This window comes from Entamoeba invadens, assembly GCF_000330505.1.
Source record: "Entamoeba invadens IP1 unplaced genomic scaffold scaff_1105074725813, whole genome shotgun sequence".
Classification (NCBI taxonomy): domain Eukaryota; phylum Evosea; order Mastigamoebida; family Endamoebidae; genus Entamoeba; species Entamoeba invadens.
In genome coordinates this window covers 168627-182770 of record NW_004443578.1, presented here as the reverse complement: position 1 = coordinate 182770, position 14144 = coordinate 168627, and the positions used below count along the sequence as shown (strand labels likewise).

Genomic DNA, 14144 nt, shown 5'->3' with positions numbered 1-14144 from the left:
TTTTTCGGGAAAATCACCTAATAATATTTCAAAATTATTTAAACAGTTTTGGGACAATTTTTTAAAAAACTGTTAAAAAAAGCAGTATTGGGTTGTTGGCGAGTTAATATAAAATTAAGTATAGTACTGTTTAATATGAATTATGAATACGCTTTTTGAGATTTTTTCTGTCTAATTAGTAATTTGTATTAGAGTTTTTGTTACAATTATATTAATTTAAAATATTAAAATAATACAAATAGTTCAAAAGATTCAATCAATTATTATCGACACTGTGCTATTCAAAAAATAAAAAACGACATAAACTTTCATTTTAAAAAATCGAATTGTAATTAAAAAAATTAAATCGACGAATTTAAAACTCTAAAGTCAAATGAAATCAATAATTTTTCTTTCTCTTCTTTATTTTTCATGTGTATGTGTATCAAAGAAGTACATCTCTTTTGCCGATGCTGATGGCACACAGACAGTACTTCGCGTCGACTCATGTTATTATTACAACACGAGGTACTACAAATTTGGTGAAAAAGATGATCAGGTCCAGCAATTTTATTCGACAAAAAATGATTGTGGCAATTGGGAAGAAACCAATGAATTCGACGCAAGTGTTTTAACAATCATTGATAAACTTCCTGATTTCTCTGCTGCTGAGTACTCATACAGTGATGCATACAACTGTGAACTTATGCAAGACGATGCAAAACCAATGGAACGGATATACCCAATCGGATGTTTTAAGTACACCAACGACACCTCTATGAAACTTGAAGTAAATGAAAAATCAATAACTTTTAATGAATACAGCAAGTTAAACTGTGAAGGCGATATCAAGAAATCAGACGTTAAAGAAAACAAAAAGTGTTTAGAACTTGTAAAAGGAAGGTTTTATATATACTCAGATGGCACAAAAAGTCAAATCATTATTCTGATGGCCGTTGTTATGCTTTTATTCTTCATATAAATGAGAGCTATCGGATATTTAGTTATAGTTCAAAATATATATATTATTATAGTTTAAGTTTATTAAAAAACATAAAATAAAGTCAGTCTGGAAACCTTATTTATTCCAAAAACCTTATTTTTCGACAAAAATAGGTTATTTTTTTGTTATTTGGTTTTGTTTTTCAAAATTATTTTTTTTTCACTTGAAATCTTTGTTTTTTCAATTCAAACGAACTTAGACAAATTGACAAATTTGATTTTTTACGCTCAAACATCGCGTATAACACCAGAGAGTGGTGCCGTTGTTGTAAGCAGCGGTTGGGTGGATTTTTGTGTGTGAGATGACAAATGCAACACGAGAATTTGACAACAAACAACTTGGATTTAATTAAATAATTAATAAAAAACAACGAGACAATCATAATCAAAAGAACACCACGCTTGGCAGACTCGAACATTGAATTGTTGTACTGCAGTCGGGTAAAAGTTGTTTATAATAAATTGTCTTGGCTGCGTGGGTGTCTATTTGCTCTTTGTAAGAGTAGAGTCAGTCTTTTAACGTTATCTGGTGGACAAAAAATACCTTCATTTTTGTCTAAACATCGGGCATTAGGTAAAGCGTGAAAAAACCCGAAACAATTGGGATGCATTTTTGGGACTGCTCCCCGAATTATTCCATTTTTTATGGTCCAAAAGGCACCAGATATCGTTTGAGACAGACTGTACATTTAATAAGTCGACTCACGCCTTATAGCAAAATTCTTCAAAAATGATCCAAAAAACTTAGTTTGTTTTGTGTATTTTCCCGTTAATTTGGGGTAATAACACCATTATTATCACCATTTATTGACAAACAGAAAAAATGAAATGATTGGCTAAATGATTTTAACCCCATTTATGTTTTTGGTTGTGTTATTGGAAAATAGTTTAAATAATAGTAATATTTATTAAACATCCCAAATTTGCATTTTTTTCAAAGGGAAAAAAATAATTAAGGTTTTTGGAATAAATAAGGTTTCCAGACTGACTTTATATTAAATTATTAAATTATTAAATTATTAAATTATTATATTATTAAATTATTATATTATTATATCTTATATTATATTACTATATTTAACTATATTTAACTATTATATTAATTTTTATTATATATTACTATATATAACTATATATTAGTTATTTTTCTAATATAAAAAATATGTTTTAATTGAATTATTTTAGTTAATATTAAAGTATTATATTAATCATATTACATTGCATATGGAGTTGTTGAATGTTTGTTTGTGCAAGTCGATATCACGCTGGTACTGCACTTGTTGCTGGATCATCCCATTTATTAAATCAACATTTTGACAAAATTCATCCACAACAAATTGAAATAACTCATTAACACCATCACCAGTAGCAGCAGAACACGTTTTGAGTGTGATATTATATTTGTTGCACAAAACTTGTGTCATTTCATGTGTAATAAATTTATTAGTCAAGTCATTTTTATTCGAAACAATTACACAAACAATATCATCGTTTGTGTTTTCTCGCATGCATTCAATTCGTTCACTCACACTTTCAAATGAAACAGTATCACTTGGGTCAAATACAACTATTTGTAAGAATAACATAAATAGCCACACAGATTTATTTATGTCGAATAAATATATATATTATTTATATAATTGTTATAAAACAAACTGATATAGATATGTATACCTCTGTATAAAATTTTGTTGAAACTGATTCTATCTTGTTGGACTTATCGTAAGTGTTTTATTTTTAATAACAAAGAAATAATAGAATGAAAATATTAACAACCAAACTCTAATAACATAAATTAAACTGTTTATCTATTACAAATATATAATAACAATAGTAGTTTATTTATTATTTTATTAACAATTGATATTTTTAATAGTTTTAAATTAATAATTCAATAGTATTATGCAATTACTATAAATATGGTTAATTTTAATAAAATTAATAGTAAAATGTGATGCCATTAAAAAACGATAGTTAATAAACCGATTAACCATCGTTTTATCAAAGTTAATCGGAATAAGTAAAGTTTATAAATAGTATACATATAATAATAGTAAATGTTTAATTTGATTAACTAAACAAATTTTCGAATTTGTAAATACACAGACAGACAACTCGAAAAAAATTATTTTTAACAAAATATTTCCCATCACCGAGTGACGGGTAAACATCGAGTACAGAACAAAACAAACTGACATCCCACAATTCTAATCGAACTTTTATCCCATTCTTATTATATGTTTTAGTTAAAAAGCCACACCCAATTGTTATTGGGTCATTTGGTCCACGAATTTTGTTATAAACAAGCCTTTCAATGAGTGCCGTTTTTCCGACACCAGTGTTGCCAACTATAACAGTTTTAAGTGTGATTATAGCCTGTTCCATTTTTCAAGTATTTACAAGTTACAATTAATAATGAGTTCTATTATGAATTATAAAATAATTTTCATACCAAGTTTTAATGTTTTTTACAATGAATTTTATAATGAATTAATTATGAATTATATTGTGAGTTTTACAATAAATATTATAATAAATTATAAAATGAATTATATTATGAATTATATAATGAGTTTTATTTTTTTTCATCACATATTTGACTCTTCCCATCAATTTCTCTCATTAAAAAAAGTGTATTAAAACCCCAAAAATAAAGAATTATTACATTACTTAATAATAAAAATCAAATTATTTCTTCGCTGCAACAACTTCCTTACCTCCACTAATTCCATCTGAATTTTCCTCTTTCTTCCTTTCTGTTACAAGTGTATTAACATTCAGTGTATATCTCTTCGCTGTTTTAAAAAAGTTCATATTAAAGAGTGGGACTACGACTCCATTAATTAAAGTAACAGGGACATAATATACATCTTGAATAAAATTCCCTTGTGGAGTTGTTTTGACTGCTGTATTTGGTATATCGACACTCACCACCTTCTCCTCTCCCCTCTCGTCTTTTTCGCTCTCTTTTAACACTTCATTAAGTCTCTCCCCCACCCCACTGTCTATCACAACACACTCATTCGACTTCTCTTCTACTTCTGTAGTGGAATCGTCGCTTATTACCTCCACCATTTGCGGTGTTTTTAAGAGCCGCATTTCTCTCTCATACTCTTCAAAAGGAACTTTCTTAATTGTCACATATTTCCCGTCATACTTCGACGGGACGTTTCCTAAAAAAATAACCGTCTCTCGAGGACGGGCATATTTCGTCACGTTCATCGCACTGAATGTGCGAGCAAAGTAATGGAGGCCATTCTTCCCGTCTTCTTCCTCGACAACGGATCTCTTCTTCATTTCATATCGCGACGCTTTAATATTATACGAGGGGATCTCACAGAGCTTAATCGACGAGAGTTTGGACGGATTCGCCGTTTTAGTGCGCTGCTCTTTGAAATCTTGAAATGGAAAGAACTTTTTAAGTTTGTGGTTTATAAAGTTCATCACGTTCAACACTTTGGATTCAGTGGTACTCTCCTCTTTCCGCCGCTTGTCACCATCTGAAAAATCGCGGATCTCATTAGTCGCCTTAATTGGGAGATCATTCGCGTCAAAAACGATGTTCGAATTGACAACTAAATATTTCTGAGTGGAATCAAAGATCAGATTGCCAATCTCATCGAAGATATAAGAGATCTCAAAAAGAGGTGCAAGCTTCGTGTTCGTACGCTTCTTATTAAGAATTATAAATGAGTAATGATGATTTAAAGCTAAATAAGTTAGGCACGCGTGGATATAGAAATACTTTGAATCTGTTGAGTTTCTTTTGAGTTTTGCGTTTTTTTGTTTGGTCAGGACATCCCGACTCGAAAATATGGGTTCATACGGCTCACTCATTCCAGTTTGATTAATCGAGATTGATGTTTTGATTTGTCTTTTTTACACCCTCGTTGCATCTTTAATACTTTTTGGTTTTTATTGTTAAAAGTATTTAATTAAAAAATATTAGTTTGGGAATGATTTATTTCTTTTAAAATGATTTTTGTATTTGTGATGACCTAACTCATCTTTGTTTGACCAATAATAATTTTTACTTTTATTTATTTTAATATTTTTTACCATCATTATTTTTAAAGTAGTAAAATAGTAAATATTTATAGTATATAATATCATATATTTAGAATGAGTTATGAAAAAATGAAATGTCGTGATTTTAATCACAATTTTAATTTAATTTTTAATTTTAAAATTATAAATAAATTATATGATATTAGTTTATATATTTAATTTTATAATTTATTAAATAACCTTGATTTTAACTGTTTGTTTTTATTAAACCAGTTTAAGTCATTAATAATTATAAGAGAATAAAAACAAATGATTTTAGATACAAAGTTCATAGTAAAATATTAATTACAAATTTAAATTTGGTTAAACGATACAACAACCAAAACCATATTTAATAATATTATTTATTATTTAATAAAGTTCATTTCAATTGTTATACTTTGATTCTAAATAAAAACTAAATTTAATAAACATCATTAGAGTATTATTTGGAAATAATCAAATTTTATTTTAATCTCGACTATAATATTTATTTAAACATTAAACAGATTTATGAACTATTATTATTTTTTTACCAATAAAACAATACATAAGACAAAGTTTATAATTATTAAAGTCATTAGAAAAACATCATTATTTTAATTAAATCCAAGTTATTTCTCAACTTTGTCTATTTTTAATATTTAAAACTATTTAATAATTTGATGTTAAAATAAAAAAAATATTTTTCCTATTCGAGTATTTTTGAACAAAAATAAATAAAAAGGTTAATGAGAAGTGATTATCAAAACAAATACTAAAGATTTAATTAACATTTTCAACAACCCACTTTTGTTCATTCAAATTTTTGTTTTAGTGTCGCTTATTTGTAATAATGTATTATAAGTGTTTTTTTCGCTTCTAGCATTAACTTACCATTTCATTATAATTTACTGGACAGATGTAACTAAAGTGTCTTCTGTAATATAAAGTTTTTATTGCACTTATCTCATTTTCTTTTCTTATTGCATATCTTTCAATTTGTCATTGCATTTATTGCATTTGTGTTGTTCACATTGAAGAATCCATCCCAATATTTAACACACTTCATTGTTTCTTTGTCTAAAATTTTTGGTGCAACACACTCAAGACAATCAGTCGGATTTGTGAACACTTTGCATTTCTTGCACATTTTCTCAGCATCAACTTTGTAATACATTCCTGGACAATAGTCTTTCACATACTTTTGGTATTTTCAATAATCAAAGCATCATCTTTGCAAACAACTCACTTGGTTTCTTCGTTGCTTATGTCTTGCAATTTTCAACACAAACAACGCACAACTTTTTTTTTGCAAAATACGTTTCTAAACAATCTTTTTGTGAGTTTTATCTGGTTGGAAATTATCAGTTGTTCACACGATAAACTCAGTAAATGATCAGAAGTTTCACGAACAGCAATTGTATTACATGTTGAACATGTTCCTTCAATAGCCAAATAGAATCCATCAATATTAAAAAACACTTTGAGTACGTCTCATATATCTAACAATTGCTTCAGCTTTGCATTCTTATATGTTGCAGTTTACTCTTTGTGTTAGCCAAAAAGACGTTCATTGACTGTTACATTTTTTTCAGTGTCTTTAAGCATAGTTTGTATACTAAAAGTACATTTACTCCTATCACTGTTAATAATGCATTCTGCAAAAGTTTTCTTAAATTTGTGTGAAGTTATGGTTGAATTGTCGTTAAAATAACCATCATCGCACTTGTCAGAACATTAAAAAGGACTTCATTCAGATAATAATTTCTTGAAATTGTTGATAGTTTGTTTAGATATTGAAATATTTTTTTTCTAAAATGTTTGGTTTTAGTTCAACAAAAATTTTAAAATAAAGAACAAATTATTTTAAAATACAAACTAAATTTTTAAATAATTGATTAGTTGTACAACAAACATCAAATTATACTTAACTATTATGACAAATAGACTTGTTTAATGGATTCATTCATATTTATTATAATAGAAACTATTTGGTTTTCAAAACAAAAAAAACATCTAAAATATTTAATAATTTATATGTTTTTAATTACTTTTGAATAACTTAAAAACAATGTTTTCTCTTAAATTATTCCACATTAATAAAATAAAGTCTCTACAACGTTTCTAACAAAACAGTGTTAATTAGACACATACCACATGATGGTCGTCTTAAAATACTCAATTGCATTTTTAGACTTAACTGATCTATATATGGTCTCTCATAAATATTACGACTTTATAATACTTTTTCACTTTTATCCAAATTCAGTCACAGATAATACTATTAAATAAGTCTCCATAATAGAAACACTCAATCTTTCGAGTGATGAAGTTGACCTATTAGTAAAAGAATTACATCCACGAGTACCCATACAATTTTTGTTAATGGTACGATTATGATAACAGTTTCATTAAAAAATCTTTAGATACACAGTTATATGAATTTAAACACGGCTTCATTCACAAAATAGGCACAAACACAACATTAAAAATGAAATTTCTTAAGATCATGGTTTAAAGTTATTAATAGAACAGTTTAAGATAATGAAAAAAATGAAGAAACATATTTTTGTTTGGAAATGTAATTTATACTAAAAAATAAAAACACTATATTGTAAACATACCAGTCGACAACAAGACACTGAAAATGTCTCTTATATTTTCATATAAATAAAACAGAGCTGTTTAAGAAAATTTTATTTTAATTTATTTTAAATTCCAAATGATGTTTTAAATTAAACTTGTGTTCATTTAAATATATTTACGCTCAAAATTATTCAGTTTCCAAAGTGAATTGTGTTATTTGAGTTTTATGCATTTGCCAGATGCAATGGTTTGAAATCAGTAGAAATACCAGAGAGCATCTCGTTTATTGGGGAATACAGTTTTACAAGTTGCCAAAACTGTCACATATACAAATTGGGAAAGGATTGAAAACACTCGAAAATAGTACTTTTAAGTATTTACTTGTATTTGAACAAATTTTTATTCCAGAAAATGTCGATGTCATTAAAAGAAACTGTTTTGATGAGTGCAAGGCAGATAAAAAGTAATAGCAGAAAACAAGAAATGCTGTATCGATGAATGTTAATTCACAAGGTCCGCCATTTTGAAGAGATAAAACTAATTATCGATATTGAAGCGTTGTTTCGTTAAATCTATTGATATTACAATTAATAGTATCAAATTTATTATTAAATTATAATAATATTGTAGTATTTGAAATTGTAAAATTAATAATTTATAATAATAGTAAATAAACTTAAATAATATTTTGTTATTAACAAAATAATAAATTATAATAAAATGTTATATTGAATAAAAATTAAAAATAAATAAACAAAATTCAAAGATGTTATTTACATATGATTTAGTACTTTGATTGGGCAATTAATTTTCCACTTCAGCAACATTTTGAGTGTTGTTAAACGCATCAGTTGAATATTCACCAACATCGTTTGGACTGAGTTGATTCATATTGAAATAACACGGTTGAATGGTGTTGAAATAATTCATGTCAAACAGAGGAATTGCATAAGGCGTGTTGTTCACATATGAAATAGCGACTGGGACATAGTATACTGGCAGTGTTGCAATTCCATTTGTGATGGTAGTGGAAGTGCTTTGTAGTGAAGGAGAAGAGTTTATTTGGCTTGTAATTTCTTGTTTAATTTCGACGCTAATATTTTCATCTATTTCTTCTTCTTTTTCTTTGACTTTGTCTTCATCTTCATCATCGCAGACCATTGACTTATCTTCATTGTTTACCACATTGTCTACAGTTGACTCAGTTATTGTTGTCGTTACACCTTTGTTCATTTTGTAGCTAATGATTTCCTTTTCATAGTCTTCAAGTGTCACACGTTTAATGTTAGAGTATTGCTTGTTGTATTTCAGAGGGATGTCACCAAGAAATATTGCCGTGTCGCTTTTCCGAGTTTTGCTTTTGAATTTCATTGCATTAAAACTTTTTGAAAAGAAGTGAAGACCACATTCTCCGTCATCTGCTTCAGTTTCACATCTCATTTTCAATTCAAAATCAGACTTCTCAATGTTATACGATGGTATAAGTAACAGTCTAACACTTGACAGCTTATTTGGATCCTTTGCTGTTCGTGTTCGTCTTTCACTCTGATTTTTTGATGGGAAAAATGTCTTAATTTTGTAATTCATGAAGTTCATTAAATACAACAATTTGTCGGTGTTGTTCATCTTCTCAATTCTTTTGCTTTCTGATATAGTGACACACTCTGATGTATTAATTAATGAACTTTTCTTTATTGGAAATCCCTTCGAGTCAAAAACAATGTTTGAGTTTTCAACATAATATCTTTCGTTGGAGTCGTAAACTATTTTGCCATGCTCATCGAAAATGTTTGCAATTTCAAAGTGTGCAGCAATCTTTTGGTTTGTTCTCTTTTTGTTGAGGATAATAAATGAATACTTCTTTTTCATTGCCAAATAACTAAGACAAGAGTAAATGTAAAAGTATTGGGAATCTGTAGACTCCCGTTTCAGTTTTGCGTTCTTTTCTTTGTTGTCTTGGTGGCACGTGCTTGATGTGCTTGAATGACTCATTGTTTGGATTGTTGAGATATTGATACTATATATAGTGAATATATTTTAATTATTAAAAATAAACAATGTTTATTTAAAACACTCCAATTGGGCGTTTTAGTTTAGGTTCAATCGTGTTTGACCATATCATCAACTTAAACTATATTTTATAAATAATTTATTTATTAAATATTATATTAAAAATAAAAACTTCAATGATCAATTAAGGTTCATTTCTTGTATGTTAAACATAAAACCCGAATTTTAAACTAATTTTGTTGCAAAATTTATTTTTTATCAGTGTTTATTATTAAAAACAATAGGTTCATACTATTTATAGAATAGTTCATTGCGAGCTCAATCAACTTTGGACTAGTTTCTTCAATAGATCTGGTTATTTATAATTGTAGAATTTGTTATTTTATAAATACAATAACAAATATTTTGTTATTTTCTGATTGGCAAAACTTTAATTTATAGTTTGTAGTTTTTCCTCATTGTAAAAATAAGTAGTATTGATAAACAATTTATATTGGTTAGTTTAATGTCTTTTAAATAAAAAAGTCGCTCATTTATCATTCTTACTTTATACACTGTTTATTTCGCAAAAACACAAAAGAACTACATTACAGTTAAAACTATATAAAACACAATAAATAATAAAACATAAACACTGATTTTATGCCGTTCCAGAAAATTTGCTTTGAAATATAAATTAAAGAAACAAAGTTTAAAAACGACATAAATATATTAACAACATAAACACACAAAATAATTGATTTAAATCATTTACAAATTGTTTAGTAAATTGTTAAATAAAATGAGTTGAAAAAATATCAAACATAAATGTAATAAAAGGAAACTCTAAACATGTTTTAATTTGGTTTTATGTGTAAAACATTTTTAAGTTTAACTGATAGAATAAATGTCAAGATTATTTAAAGTAAAGTCTTCATTTTTATAATAAGAAGACAAACACAAAAGTATCACTTGAATATATTATACTCATCATGACATCAAAACACAATAAGAATATCAATACCAAAATAATAAAACATTGGTTATATTTTATTGTTTTCAATGTTTTTTCTAACTCCGTATTTCATTTTTTGTCCATAGAAAAAAACCACATATTTTTTATTGAAAATAATAATATTAATGAAACTGAATTTTCGAAGTAACTCGATAAGAATGACACCATATTGATTCATTAAAATTTTTATTGTTGTGCTTTTATGTCGACAATGATGTGTCTGTGTTGAAAAGTATTTATTTAAGGTAAAATTAAATAACATTATTGGGTTTTTAAAAAAGGTTGGCTAATATTTTGATTAATTTATTCTAAAATAATAAAACAGGTATGTTTTTTTTAAATAAATCTGTTCTTTTACATTTTTGATTATTTTTTTTAAATAAAAACAGGACTTTAGAAAGTTCTTAAATATAACAATATAGACTTTTGTACAACAATTTACAAACAATACCTTTCATTTAAGAACAATATAATATCAACATGTCATATTAAGTTATAAGAAGCATTTGTGGTTTAAAAGCAGAATTCCATTCTTCCAAGGTGGAGATCCGGGTTCGAGTCCCGGCAAATGTATTTTAATTTTTTTACATCATAACACCTCCAATTCATTTTCATTTCACTTTTAAAATCTCACCATAAATTATAAAGACATCAAAGGATTTGAACCTAAGTTTCAAATGAAAAATAAATTCGAGATATATGTCTTGGACCACTTAGCCACGTTGTCTTCCTGTTTTTAGATTAAAAATAATTATATTTATTATAATATTATGTTAAATAAATATTATAATCTTATTTAATTTATAAAAAAAATATTAAATGGTATTGTAAACTGTAGTTCAAACGTCTGTACCGCCGTATTTATAGAATTTCCTAAAGTCCCGTTTTTTATTTTTGTTTTTTCAAAAAAAAACAAAAAATCGAAAGTACTGACTTAATTTTGAAAAAAAAATACCAATCCTGTTCAATTATTTTCGTACGATATCGGGACTTTATTGGAATATTAGCCAGCCTTTTCCAAAAACCCGATCCCGTTATTTGATTGGACAAAAATTGGATATTCTACTAGACAACACACACACTATAGTTGTGCTAATTACACAACAACAAACATCTCAGTGAATTAAATCCGAATCATTAATGTCAAAATACTAAAAATCAATTTCGTTAAATTTTTATTTCAAACAAAAAACAAACTCGTGGTTTCTCTTTCAATACAAATAATAATTAAATTTTGAGTTTTAAAAACCAAAAAGTAATAAATTAAAGCAAATGTCCTATAAATTTTACTTGATTCTCAATGTATAATTTGAATCGTTTTGGAATTGAATCAATTGTTTGTTTTACTACATTTCAAATGTGTTCTTTGGACACTTTTTCTGGTCGACCCAATTTTTGGTTTTGCCTCTCCCCTCTTTTTAATTCAGATACTGTTGTTTTTGAAATTCCAACTATTTTTGCGACGGCACTGTAAGAATAATTTTCTTCGAGAAACGCTTTTGCCCTTGTTAATTTTTTTCTTTGTCTGATAAATAAAAGTTTGACTCTGAAGGTTTTGACGGGACCTACATTGACCACCACCACCTCTAAAAATAGAGAATATTAACTATATATTATAGTTTTTAAATAAGAATAAACCAAATAATGGAATAAAAGGAAAATTATTAAAAATTAGGGATGTTTCCCGAAAAATAAAAATGCCCAAAAACTTTTAACAAACAAGAAATGTTTTTTTTTTGTATATACGTCAAAGAATTTACTAGTATGTTAATAATAAAAACAACTAAAGGAAACATATATAATTAAACCAAATAATTTGGTTTGTTAAAACATTGTTATATAATACAGTTTTATTGCTATGAAATAAAAAAATGTTGGGTTTAAATTAAAAAATATTATAGATTTGATTATCTCATTTTTTTGAAAAAAAATCGATAAAATCAATTTTCAAATAACGAATAAAGTTGAAAATTGACAAAGTCAAATTTGTTTTATGTGTAATAAAATTAAAACAAATTATGACTATGTTGTTGTTTGAAAATATGAATATATCACAAAAAGGGTTTAAGTACACAAATACAACGATTTATCATCACAATAAACAATTTTTGTTTGATTTTTTTTATTAGTGAATGTTAAATAAAAGTGTAATTAAAAAAATAAAAATAATATATAAAATTAATTAAAATTAATTAATTTATTATAAATGTATATGATTATTAGGCTTCGAACCCGAGAATTTTATTACTAAAAATTAGTATCAAAAAAGCTAATAAAACAGGGAAAGAAAAACTGCCCCGTTTTATTACCTTTTTCGATACTAATTTTTGATTATATAATTCTGGTGCGAAGCCCAATGATTATATTTATATCTAAAATATTAGATAAATTATATATTTTAATAAAAGATATAATTACATATTAATCGAAATGGATTATAAAAATACTTATTATTGAAAATATATATTAACAAACAAATAAGATTTTTACTAATCCATGCAGAAAGTAAAAAACGTTTTCAAGATGAGAACTTTTAATAATAACAAAGAATGTTAACAAAAGTAGAACAACGTTTCGACAATAATAGAATTGTTGGGAACCCAACACCTACAAACATCATGGAGCGTTTTAATTTAATGGAAATAGAATTAAATGATGTAACCAAAACAGTTAAAAAAGCCAGCATTATATCGCTAGGTGGTGTCACATATTCATTATTCAGTACATCTCACACTGATAAAAAGAAATTAACACAAAAATATCGATGTTGTTTCAACAAGTGTGGTTGCATTGTTAAAGTGATTTTATCAAAAGACAGAAGTTGTGTTGTAAAGGTTATTATTATAAACCACCACAACCACAACTTTGATAAATTGCCCGCTAAAGTATAGTACAATTATACTGAAGATGATATTAGAACCATACAAATTCTCTCTCATTCACATGCTTCTCCTGCTGAAATTTCGGCTGAACTTGGTCTTTCAGTGAATACACGGAGAATAAAAACAATTGGTAAAAAAGGATACGATTTGTGTTGTCGTAAAGAAACAACCGAACTATTCGAAATGTGTGAAAAACTCAAAGACTTTTCCACTCATTTCATCAAACTATTTAATGGAAAATTCGATTCGTGCTATTTCTTAAATAACATACACTCCAATAACGAAAGTAATGTTGTTTTTGTGGATGATACCGCAGTGACAAATCACTTTAATTATCCATTAGTTGTTGGTGTTGTAGCGGATTCACACGGAAAAACACAAATATTGTTTTTTGCACTTTAAAAAACAGGACCACAACATCATTCGAAGAAATGTTCCCTTATCTTAAACAAAAACATGTAAATATTGAAGCAATGTTTTGTGATAGATGTTTGGCTCAAAAAACGGCATTTTTGAATGTTTATAAAGGATCAAAAATATTTCACTGTTTAAGACACATACGTAGAGATTTAGAGATTTCTTTTGGACTGAATTCTGAAATTGTCAAAAATTTCAATAATTTGAAAACTGGGAAATTAACTGAAAAGTTGTTTATAGAAAAT

At 26.7% G+C, this 14144-nt stretch overlaps 4 protein-coding genes across 4 annotated transcripts; 1 reads left to right on the top strand and 3 right to left on the bottom strand.

Moving 5' to 3' along the window:
• Nucleotides 1–373: 373 nt before the first annotated feature.
• EIN_524370 (hypothetical protein) lies at nt 374–961 on the top strand (the record flags this gene model as incomplete). Its single annotated transcript, XM_004259222.1, has 1 exon — nt 374–961. The coding sequence occupies one exon, from the start codon at nt 374–376 to the stop codon at nt 959–961; it is 588 nt and encodes a 195-aa protein (XP_004259270.1).
• Nucleotides 962–2189: 1228 nt separating this feature from the next.
• EIN_524360 (hypothetical protein) lies at nt 2190–2567 on the bottom strand (the record flags this gene model as incomplete). The annotated part of the gene is made up of 1 exon (XM_004259221.1): nt 2190–2567. The coding sequence occupies one exon, from the start codon at nt 2565–2567 to the stop codon at nt 2190–2192; it is 378 nt and encodes a 125-aa protein (XP_004259269.1).
• A 1102-nt stretch (nt 2568–3669) lies between these two features.
• On the bottom strand, nt 3670–4818 carry EIN_524350 (hypothetical protein; the record flags this gene model as incomplete). The annotated part of the gene is made up of 1 exon (XM_004259220.1): nt 3670–4818. One exon carries the CDS (start codon nt 4816–4818, stop codon nt 3670–3672), a length of 1149 nt encoding a protein of 382 aa, XP_004259268.1.
• A 3582-nt stretch (nt 4819–8400) lies between these two features.
• Nucleotides 8401–9588, bottom strand: EIN_524340 (hypothetical protein; the record flags this gene model as incomplete). Its single annotated transcript, XM_004259219.1, has 1 exon — nt 8401–9588. One exon carries the CDS (start codon nt 9586–9588, stop codon nt 8401–8403), a length of 1188 nt encoding a protein of 395 aa, XP_004259267.1.
• Nucleotides 9589–14144: the final 4556 nt, after the last annotated feature.